This window comes from Populus trichocarpa, chromosome 1 (genome assembly GCF_000002775.5).
Source record: "Populus trichocarpa isolate Nisqually-1 chromosome 1, P.trichocarpa_v4.1, whole genome shotgun sequence".
Lineage (NCBI taxonomy): Eukaryota > Viridiplantae > Streptophyta > Magnoliopsida > Malpighiales > Salicaceae > Populus > Populus trichocarpa.
In genome coordinates, this window is record NC_037285.2 from 10297784 (window position 1) to 10310069 (window position 12286).

Below are 12286 nucleotides of genomic sequence, written 5' to 3' on the forward strand. Positions count from 1 at the left end.
ACAAGAATTCGAATCGAGACATGATGAATGAATTCTGTGCCAATAAAGGGAGCCTTTCGCTTCCCATCGGGGCTATATTTTTCGAAGTCAGAATGATGCTGTAGACCTGGAAAATTAGTTAACTTGTTTTTCGATTTACATATTATAAAAACATGTCGAAAAAGCCAACATATACAATTGTTTCTGTAAAAAGAAATATGTAGCCTGTGGAGCCGGGTCAAATAGCAAGTGGGTCAAATAGCCAGTGGGTCAATCATGGCTTGTAAATATCGGAGGGAAAAAAGAAAGCAGGAAATATAAAAAAGGAAGTGGATATGCCGAAGATTAGCGGAACATGAGATAATCCTAATCTCACATGGCAGGATATTTCAGATCTTGACACGTATTGTGGCGGTGCACTAAAATATCACTGCTTTAACGCGATTGTGATCCTCTTCGGTTGAATTCAAGTGTAAAGAAAGACCAGGTCAGTTTATTTTCAATCAGAATCTGGGAAACTTTTCAACCTTTTCTTGTTATTTACATTAATGACATTGGAGTTAAGGAATGAAATACTGCCCACATCATAACATTAGACTCCATTATCTTATTACCACCTGCAAACTATCAACCTACGCGTTATTTGATAAACATAGTTTAAAGATCTTGAAATCTTGATTCAATTATGGAGGAATTGTTGCTGATTTTTGTTGAGTTGTTCTTCTTCCTTGTTGTTGCAGCCTCAATTCAATTTATATAGCAAATACTATAGATAAATTGTCTATTAACTATCCACTCTCTACATGACTCCATATCTTGAGGATCCACGAATGAAACTTCCTATTATAGATAATTTATATAGCAAATGTTATAGATAAGCTTTCCCCACATGATTAAGTTTTATTACAAAGTTAAATTCTAACCAGCTCAATATTAAAAAAATAACATCGACAAATATAATTTTGAAAAAAAATATTACAAAAAAAGAAAACACAAAAGAAACTGGAAAAAAACCATGTGAGGAAAAACTGTATTAATCCATAGTGTTTTGTAAGGAAAGTTACAGTGTTTTTCCTACATGATTTAACCATACTTGTATTTACTTGTAATTGTAATCCTTAACCAGCTTAATATTAAAAAAATAAAATTGACAAAGGCAATTTTATAAAAAACAAAAAAAAAACTACGTGGGAAAAAATACTGTAGCAATCCACAGTAATTTGCGGGAAAGCTACAGTGCTTCCCTCACATATTGTAACTGTAATTCTTAACCAGCTCAACATTAAAAAACAAAATCGAAAAGATAATTTTGGAGAAAATCATAAAAAAAACAAAAACAAAAAAAATCATGTGAAGAAACATTACAGCAATCAACAATGTTTTAAAGAAAAAAATTACAAAACTAAATTCGCAATCAGCTCAATATTAAAAAAATAAAATCGACAAATATAATTTTGAAAAATAAAAAAAAATAGAAAAACCATGTGGGAAAACACCGTAGCAATCCATAGTATTTCAAAGGAAAAAAATTACAAAACGAAATTTTTAAGCAGCTTAATATTAAAAAGTAAAATTGATAAAGATAATTTTAGGAAAAAAAAACAAAAAAAAAAGGGAAAAATAAAATGTGAAAAAAAAAGAAAAAATAACAAAAAAACTAAAAACAAAAACTATAAATTACTGTTGTAATCCATGAAGTTTTAGGTGTGGATAAACAGTAAAATCACTACATCCTTTAACTTATTACTTAATCTAATGCTGTGTTGTCAAAATAGATAGGAGCTTATTATAATTGGGCCGCAGGTTTGAAGTTGAAGTTAATTTTAAAATAACAAGAAATTATTTTCATACAAATTTATAGGCAAAACCCAAACATGTGAGCTTGTCACATAAACAGCAGAAATCCGATAAGACTTCTACGATGAAGCTGATTATAGCATTTCTATCTTACTTTCTTTTTCTTAATTATTAAAAACTTCATCAACTTCCACTAATTTAATTCGCACCTGGTCCTGCTGAGAGTGGCCTTCATATATAATATTAAGAAGCGACTGCATAATCATCTAGGTGGTGGTTCAGTAGTAAAAACCTGGAACCAAGAGGTTTGCTTTCTCTGTGGTCTCAGGTTCGATGGTTGCTTATATGATGGCCACTGGAGGCTTACATGGTCGTTATCTTCAGGGTCCGTGGGATTAGTCGAGGTGCGCGCAAGCTGGCCCGGACACCACGTTAATCTAAAAAAAAAAAAGACGTCTGCATATTCAATTCTATTTAAAACCGCTAGCTAGGCTTTCTAAAATACCCAGCCATAATTAAAGAGAAGAAAAAAAGAAAATCCCCTCAAGCTCGAAGGTGAGATTTAAAATTTGGAAGTCATAGCATGTAATAAATTTATGGATGGAATATGGATAGGAGCTGAGAACGAGGTAGTGCATAGGATTATACGAACAGAAAGAACTTGAAGGTCCAACTTATTAGTTGTTTTTTTAAGCGCGCACAGCTTGTTTCATTCTCCTGTGTTAGTTTATACGAGGAAGAACAGATCTTTCCAAGATTTTATGCTGTTGTTATTTCTTTCGCAGAAAAAAGAATTGCCGACCAATTGCGAAGTGCATGCATTAGAAGCAACAAGGAGAGGCCTGATTTGACCTCTGAACATAAAGTCAACTGGGAGTGTAGGAAAATTGTTTTGACTCGTGATTTAAGAATTATTTGAGAATTGAGAGTGTAGCTTGACTTGCAGTTCAGAAATAATTAAGAGGTGGTTGACATGTATTAATGTCAACAGTACAGTTGTTTAAATCATAGTTTATAGTACGAAGGGACAAATGCAGTTCCAAGAAAGGGCAAAGTCAACAAAAACCCATTAATTAAAGAGGAGTAATTTAGGTTGCAGACTGTATTAAACAGTTTTGATGACACATGAGAGGGAGAGGGGGGAGGTGGAGATGGAGACGGAGGGGCGGTGGCGATGAATACAATTATGAAGAGAATAAACGCGTAAGGAATTCTTGAAGATTCCATAGAGGCCACCGATCTCTTTAGATGATGGATTGGGCCATCTAATAAAATCCCAAGAGACATGGAAAATCCCCTGCCTTGTGATATGCTACGCCAAATAATGAACCCTAGCTAGTAAAACGGTGATTTATATTGCTGATTTGTCTTCAAAACGCAGTTAAGTGCAGGCAGAATCAAAACAAGTCCAGAAAATCAAGACTCAATCCTATCGATACTGTTCTTGCTATACATGTTAATACGAAGCCAATCTAGATTCTCTTAGGCTATGAATCACCAGGGGACATGATCAAAAGTTTTCAAATATATAGTGATCCATATTTATTTATTATTATTTTTAATAATAATTGTAACAGTACTATATTACAGATTTGATTTTTTTGTTAGAAAAGTATTCCAAGCTCTTACCAAAACGAGTAATTGGTTGTCATTGAGTGATACTGAATAGAATCTAGATTTCTATCAATATACCAAAAGCTGAAAGACCTTGGGGATGCACTAATTAAGTATGCAATCATATTTCATTGTAAATTTCCACAGTGAAATTTAAAAATTTTTGCCTTTGATTTAAGGTTTTTCTTTTCTTTTATATTTGATTATTTGGTAATTATTGAAAATCATTAAAGAAAACAAGGTAATTTGATAAATGAATGGATTTTTAAAAAAAATTCTGGAAATGTGTAAACAATACCTATCAGATTTGGACGATGCGTGTGAAATTGTTCGATGGCCAAACCTTACTTCTAGGACAATGTTCGAAGCATCTCAACATCCCCTCCTTATACAAGCGACGTATGTCAAATAATTGTTACCGATTTGATGCTTGGAAACTTTTCTTATTTCTTTTTAAATATTAATATTGCATGAATATTTCTCTTTATATTAGTAAAAAGTGACTTATCTATCTAGTGATATATCTAATTAAGATCTCCGATCTTAAGTTTTTTTTAGTTGATCGATGATCTTCAAGTTATTTTTGTTCAAATATCTGTTCCATCCAAAAATACTTTATTTTAAAATTATTATATTCATCATCATCATTACATCTTAATTTCTTGCATATATCTCTTTTCCAAGGTTATTCATTATTGTTCCTATCACATATATGCCGCAAATATATGATTATAAAGTGTTAATTTTTTCTTTGAAAATGTTGTATCCGTACGTTATGAAAAATTATGTAAAATTATATTAAGAAAATTACATAAATATTGTTCCAAAAACATGTTAATCCAAATCAATAAGCCTTTGGTGCATTGTTAGCATGCCGACATAAGAGATCACGAGTTCAATTTTCAACAAATATTAGGAATTGAACTTATTTATACTTCATGTAAGAGGTGGGGTGCTCAAAATTAGCCCTTCATTTTTTATGTGGTGAAGATATAAATCATTTTCCCCAACCAGTAGTAAGTTTGGCTTCTCCTCTCTTACAATACTAATAATTAACTACTAATGTATATTAATTATATATGTTGTTAAAAAGAGGGGATGGCTTTGGGTTTTTCCAAAGGCATTGGATAAATCACCTAGGATTTTTGTAACTTCTTCCTAATTAAAACAAAAACTCCTTCAAATAATTAAGTTTACAATATTTTTAAGTTCAGCAGGGTTTCTTTATTTTAGAAAAAGGTGTTAAAATGAACAGCTATAAAAGCTATATATATATAAAGCATAAGGTTCTGAGAACACCAATAGTTTTGAAAGAAAAAAGAATAATCACGTCCTACAACGAAATTCAAGGACTTTGATGTTCTTGTTAATTAATTAGTATATATCTTTGTAACGTGCGTATTAATCACAAACTAATAGATGCAGCAAATAATGTATAGTGCTATGTAAGTAACATAATTTATTCCTACATATGTAAGCTCTCTTGAATGAGGTGGGATGAATGAAGTCATCATACATAAAGAAATCATATTTCTATCAATGAAGTTGACTTGGGGTGTGTATTTATACGGGGGAAGAGAGGTCCAAACTCCCATTGTGAGTTGACGAAGAACAGAAAGAGAGAGGAGACAGAGATGATGAACAACGAAGTGCGTCTGAATTGCGGCATTAACATGCCAGTCCTGGGACTGGGCACTTATTCCTACCCTAATGATAGGCAGACGACGGAGCTAGCCATCGATATGGCACTCAAGGTACATTTTGCGCGCGCGCGCACACATATCCTGTCCCTTTATGCATTCTTTCCTTTTCTGCAGCCTTCGATCTGTTTTTTCTGGCTCTTCCTATCTTTTCATTTCAAGTGCAGTGCATTGCGTTGCAGTCCATCTCTGATAGACACTGGAGCGCTAATGATTGCACTAAATAAAGCATGGCTGAACCCACTTGATTAGAGCATTAATTTTGGACTTCAATGGCTTAACTACCTCTTCATGCATGCCTACGTATATAGGCTTTGAGTAATTATAAATTACCCAGATGGACAGTTTGCTTGCATATAAATTCTTCCCAGTATCCATTCAAACACCGGAGTAAAAGCTTTTAGTACTAGTTGCCAATATTTTTGCGTGAAATGTCGAAAACTTGTTGGTTTGTGGCCTTGCAGATGGGTTACAGGCATTTTGACACAGCAAAGATTTATGGTTCTGAGCCGGCTGTGGGGCATGCGTTAACAGAAGCGATTCTTGATCAAACAGTAGACAGAGAGGGGATTTTTGTTACATCTAAACTGTGGGGGAGTGATCATCATGATCCTGTCTCAGCACTCAGGCAAACTCTAAAGTAAGTAGGAGCACATAGCCATCCTTGAGATCGTTGGGTTCCATGCATCAGGTTCTCCGCTCCATTTGATTAGTACCCTATAGTACTTTAATCAAGTGAAGTTCCCATCTTGTTAAAGTTAAATCTTCATTGAAATTGAATTCATTGAGTATATACGCAAATCTAGCTTTAGCTGCATGTGGGTGGTGGGACTTTTGGGTCTAATCTATTTTGAACCAAGATCATATCAAATCTCTCATTATATATATAGATCTACCTAGTGTAAACAAAATGTAGAATAAGATCATAGGCGGCCTCTAAGATTGCAGGGGATCGATGAGGATCTTGAAAATATTCGACCAGGATCTTTTTGGGTTTTCAAGTGCTTTTGCTTCTTGTTATAGGAACATGGGCATGGAATATTTGGACATGTATCTAGTGCATTGGCCAGTGAAGCTGAAGCCTTGGAATTACTCTGCCGTGCCTCCTGAAGATGACTTTGAGCCATTAGACCTTGAGTCCACATGGGCCGGCATGGAAAAATGTTTGGACTTGGGATTGTGCAGGTGCATTGGCGTCAGCAATTTCTCCAGCAAGAAGATCCAAAGCTTGTTGGATTTTGCCTCAGTACCTCCAGCTGTCAATCAGGTACCCTATAAAAAAAAAAAACGCGTGAACAGTTTAACTGTCTTGAGAGGTTTTGGAGATTTTTTTTTAGCAAACTTATTCTTGGAATTTTGGTATTAGAAGAAACTAATTAAGTTAATTAATATTCAAATGAGAAACAATTAATTACAATCAGTAGAGAGGACAGTTGGGGGGCTTCTTGTTTATTTTGTTTTTTCTTCACTGAAAACCGACAAAGAACATCAAAATAATTTAAAACTGGTCTTTTCAAGTTTGGGAGTTAGGTTAATTTATTAAAGTCAATATTTTTTTATAAAAAAAACTGCTGAAATCAACATGTAAAATGAGGTCTCTCTCCGCCATGTTTTAGAAAAATATCAAATAAATTTGATCCATCTCATATTTTTTTTTTATCATTTATGTATTATTTTTATAGCTATTGAAATTACAATTTCAACAAATTTTAAAAAATATTATTTAAAATTAATTTTTTATATTTTTGAATCATTTTGATGTGCTGATATCCCAAATAATCTTTAAAAATAAAAATAATATTATTTTAATATATTTTCAAATAAAAAATATTTTAAAAAATAACCACTACCATACGCTAAATCAATCTAAATCTACTTCCAATGGAGGTTATAAAAAAGCTTACTTGTGATCATATGCACAGCTCATTGTGAAACAATAATAATAAAAATAAAAATAAAAATAATAAAACAATGTGTGAGGATAGTCAACTGCAAGAAGCCACATAAACATAAATGCCCTCCAGATGAGATGAACCATCTCTTCTCTTATTTGATGACCACATAATGTGTGTTTTCTTTCTTTAATCTCATAGGTTTGGGAAGGGGATATTCATTGGCTACAGTAATAAATAGTAATCCTATGTTTTTTTTTTTTTTTATCGAATATTGAATTGAATGATGAACTGTGTGGCAACGGTACGCGCAGGTGGAAATGCATCCAATGTGGAGGCAAAGAAAACTAAGAGATTTTTGTGCGGACTACAAGATCCATGTAAGTGCTTATTCGCCACTTGGTGGCCCTGGAAATGCATGGGGAACAACCGCCGTGGTTGAAAATCCAATAATACAGTCCATCTCTCGCAAGCACAAGACGACCCCAGCTCAGGTAAAGCCCACGAATCTATCATAATAAATGAATTCAGCTCTAATACATTAAGGGGCCTCTGAAAACAAGCTTTCGTCATGAATTTGAAGGTGGCGTTACAGTGGGGGCTGTCAAAGGGATCAAGCATGATAGTGAAGAGTTTTAATCAGAAGAGGTTGAAGGAAAACATGGAGGCCTTGAATGTAAAACTGGATGATCAAGATCTCACTGACATTGAGAAACTGGAGGAATGGAAGATCATGAGAGGAGAATTTCTTGTTAACGACTCAACAAGTCCTTATAAGACAATTGAAGATCTATGGGATGGTGAGATTTGACACGCCACCCCACTATGCTTACGCTCCACTACCCTTGTGGCGGCTATTATTATATATGCTAGCATGCCAGGACAGGCACGGCCGTTCCGTTCATATTGCAGCAGATAGTTAATGTAATCTGTGCGACGTGGGAACAAGGAAATATGATAATCTCAGCTCCATTTGATTAGTGTAAACTTAGCTAAGAGATCTGTATGCTTTAAGGAGTTGTGCATTCTTATTCACCCAAGTACTCAGATTTACTATCCATCGTTATTCTCACAAGTATAGAAAATCTGTTGCCTGCATGCATATATAGCCTCCAGAGCAATGACCACAGGACCATTGGAATTGAATCTAGAGGGTCGTTTTTCTATCTTACATACCAGTATTTTAGACTTTGCCCAGAAACGGACTTGAGGAACCAGGTTCTAATGCAAATTCGGGGCTGAAACCAATGCATTGACCACAAGTGCGAAGAACAATGACAAAAGCCACTTCAAAATCATCGACATTTTAGATATACCTTGAGCCCCAGGACCCCTATTCCGTTATGCATGTGCGTTGGATTCTTTCTTCATCTACATTTGCATTTGCAGAAATATTTAATGGAGTATCTGAGCTAGCATATAATGCATTGCCCAGATTTTCATGGTGAAAGTAATCATAGAGGCACGTCACGGTTATCTAACAAACCAGATGAAGAATGTTGACCAAACGGTCAGCGAGACTGTGGCCAAGGCATTGGTCCATAGCATGATCACAGAGCATTCGGTTTGGCCAACTCCAAACAACTGGCTCATTGTAGCTGCCAAATCGGTGCCGAAAGAACAAGTTAGGAGCAAATTCATCCCAAACGTGCACAGACATGGTTGAGCTCTGTGGGGATCTTGTAATAAGGGTATATAATTCATCAATGACAATTAACACACCTACGCTGTTTGCTGGAGGAAGTGCAAACTGGAGGAGAAGAACAAACTGATATAACGGATCTGAGCGCACCAAGCGAAAATGGATTGCATATTTAATGATAACTACTCCCAAAATCGGCAAAATTATATACCTAATGGCCACTATACCAATAATCACCAAGAGTGGCACCTTCGAGCCTTTCAAACCTGAGAACATCGACAGCGATAATTATTCCATGCTTTCAACAATGCAACTAGTGAGAGAAGGCAAGCCAGTTGGGATACAAAAATCGAACAGTCACGCTTACCCTTCAGAAGATTTGCTCCCAAAATCAAAGTAATGATTGGAATGGCTGCCTTGCTGCAAACATGAAAGAATGCTAGGGAAATTAGGTAGCTGAAAATAAAAGTAAAGATTCTTGTTAATTTTCTTGGGAATCTTCATATCATCAACGACAAGATACTGACCCAACCATGTCTGCAGAGTCTTCAACCGCATGAAGAGGAGCTCTATCACCAATTAGTACTTTTCTGAATGGAGGGATGATACCAATCATCAATCCGACAATCTATAAAAATAGAACAACAAGGGGGATCAATCCTCACATCAACACTGGATCGTAATGCGGCATGTTAGTTATGTTTTGATCTATAAATGTCAAATATCTTAACGTGGCCAGGAAACTAACGTGGGAAAAAAATCTGACTAAAATCTACAAGCTGCTTGCTAATGCCTGTTTCATGGCAATGTTGGAGAGAAAAATTTTTCATGTAAGGGATTTGATCCTCTATGTATAATAACTTCCCAAAATTAGAACTTGCCGTAAGCATACCGCTCCAATAATTGCCGGTGCAAACAATCTCCAAAAATTTCTCCTTCATGGCAATGGTGAACTCTAGAAAGCTTCTCTTGATGTTTTCTGGAAATGGTACCTGTCAAGAAACATTGATAGGTTAGATGATGATATTTTATTCAATGAAGAAAGAGGAAAGGAAAAAAAAAATGCCGCCAATGATAAGATCATGTGAAACCTTCAAAGCAAAAATGTGCCCATAATGAACATGAACAATACAAGGAAAGAGAGAAGTGCGAGAATAGAGAAAAGAAGATATTATATTGAGGTTCAAACAACCTTCGCCTTCTCCTCTGACACTGAACAATTAAGCTCAAAGTGCTGACTCTCACCAAGTGAGGGATCTTGAAGGAAGTGGGGGCCCTGTGCGACACTTTGCAGATTCATTTTTTTCTCCAGCAGACTCTGTACCCTCCGGTAAGACATCTGGTTTGGCTTCATCAGAATCTTTACTTGAATATATACGCACAATATTGTACACATATGACCAGATGTACAAGGATCCAATCTGAAATCAAAGAAAAAACTACAAAGAAGTTTAAGCAATTCAACTTTTGGATGAAATTCAAGTTAGAAAGTACAATGGTCATACTGCCATAGAGAGTGAAACATATGCCATTCCATTGCCGGTACAGACATCGGAAACTCCAAATGGACTGCCTTTTTCTTTACAGACAGCTAGAACAATTACGAGAAGCATCTTGTCCAGGTTTCCTGTTCACATCAACACCTATCATAAACTAGAATTCAAGAATAAAAGATCAAAATATAATGAAAGCATGGAGGATTGGTTCTTGATATTGACTCATTGAGACAAATATAGTGCTGCTGCAGCCATCATCGTAGAGCCTGGTTTTTCTTTCATTTACTTGGGCTCACAGTCTGACCCATTTGTGGGTGTATGTATATATTCTCACTAACTCCAGGGTTGGTGGATGTGCTGTCCAACAGGACTATTCTTAAACATGTAAATTATTGTGTTATGTGGTGTGGGTGTTTGATTTCCCTCCCTTCTTATTCTCTTTTATTCCATCGCTCTACACTAGCAACTAGTATAATCTTCCTCTATTAAGGAAAAGCCAGATAAGATGGAAGAAGTGGATTGAAAACTTCTTGACAGATAGGTTTTAGGCGTTATCCAATCAACCCTGTCAAGATTAGTTGCACATGATGCTATCAAAAAAAGACCGCTGCGGAGCTAATGGCAGCAGCCAGCATGTATAGAAAGTCTTCAATGAATAACAAGGTGTATGTAACGAGGAAGTTGTTCAATCTAAAAATGACAGAAGGAATATTGACGTGTGATATATAGACACTTATAATTTGATTAGAGCTTCCAAAGAGTTTCATCAGAGCATAAGGTGTGAGATGGATAGCAAGATTGGTTCGCATTCATTTATGTTCATTTCATTACCAGGAAAGAGAATGTCTGCCTCTTCTCTACGGTGGGATGGTCTGCATGTCTTGGAAGGGGAAAAAAGGAGAGCAGGACAGAACAGAGTAGGGAGAATATGCAAAAACTTGCTTGTTTGCATTGAAGGATGACAAGCCAACGAAGTAGATAACCTCATTGGCATGGGAAGAATATCTGGCAAGAAATCTTGAATAGCAATTACAAATTGTAAGAACAACTTTGATTCGAAGTGAATACGATCAGAACCTGATTAAATTGATTAAACTACTGATGCTCAATGCCAATGAATAATTAAACTACTGCTTTCTTATTTCAAAAGACTATGGTGAATCAACAATTTTTTTTTTTTTTTTGCAAGAATATAATCCAGAAAGGACACCAAAAATTTGTAGATATATATATACCTTCCATTAGCCAAAATAATAAAACCTACCGGCAGCACAACATCCCATGATCACTCCCCGAAGACCTTTAGGAGCTTTGGTGATTTTTACAAGTAACCATCCAAGCACCGAGCCAATGACAAAGGGGATGAGAACATTTAGTAACCATCCAACCACCTACATAATTCGAAAAAAGTTGGATTTAGGGAAATAGCAGGAAGGGAAAATACACACACACACCACACCGAAAGAAAATAGGCCCAGAAAATTTGACCAGAGAAACTCACAGCTCAGGCAAGCTTCTTAATGTTATGTATTTTGCCAAGTTGCTGCCAACAAGTGCTGGACTCAAGACAAAAAACACAAGCTGCATAACGATTGAATTCAAAATTGCACATTATATTCTTGCGGAACTCGGAATGTTTGTCAGGTCAGTAATAGAACTATTGTGAAGGTATAAAACAAGAAGAGCAATTAAAACTTATATGCTGCTTCTCCCACTTTGTGTAAAACAAAATGTAAGTTTACGTTCTTAAAATGGATGGTGTTTCACAGAACTTCAAAAAGAATTGATCATTAGACTCAATAATCAACCGTTCATTTCTTAGATCAATTTTTCTTTAACATAAAAAAATATCTAAATTTTGCTAATATTTTTCTAGTAGGAAAAAAAAATTGAGCAGGGATTGACCTGACGAGACCTGGTTGACTTGGCAAATCCAAAAACAATCGGAACGACAAATAAAAATATAATTTGACTCAAAAAATTCAAGACAATTTCATTTTTTAAATATTAAGACGATAATATACTGAATCGACCCGATTGAACATGAGTTAACCTGTCAAATTCACAATCTAAATCATGAGACCATGATAATACAATATAAAACAATTTAAAATAAATTAAAAAGTTCAATTCCTAATAAACTCAAATGCTGAAAGATAAAATTAA

At 35.2% G+C, this 12286-nt stretch overlaps 2 protein-coding genes across 2 annotated transcripts; one reads left to right on the forward strand and one right to left on the reverse strand.

The window, feature by feature from the left end:
• The first annotated feature begins 4978 nt into the window (after positions 1-4978).
• Positions 4979-8124, forward strand: LOC18094015 (NADPH-dependent aldo-keto reductase, chloroplastic). Its single transcript, XM_006368166.3, has 5 exons — positions 4979-5144; positions 5555-5730; positions 6114-6357; positions 7297-7476; positions 7566-8124. The coding sequence occupies exons 1-5, from the start codon at positions 5025-5027 to the stop codon at positions 7791-7793; spliced, it is 948 nt and encodes a 315-aa protein (XP_006368228.1). The 5' UTR covers positions 4979-5024; the 3' UTR covers positions 7794-8124.
• On the reverse strand, positions 7989-11707 carry LOC18094016 (protein PIN-LIKES 3). The gene is made up of 9 exons (XM_052449578.1): positions 11657-11707; positions 11385-11511; positions 10130-10251; positions 9870-10045; positions 9517-9559; positions 9152-9252; positions 8992-9044; positions 8705-8890; positions 7989-8580 (listed from the first exon to the last, which is right to left on the reverse strand). The coding sequence occupies exons 1-9, from the start codon at positions 11705-11707 to the stop codon at positions 8456-8458; spliced, it is 984 nt and encodes a 327-aa protein (XP_052305538.1). The 3' UTR covers positions 7989-8455.
• Positions 11708-12286: the final 579 nt, after the last annotated feature.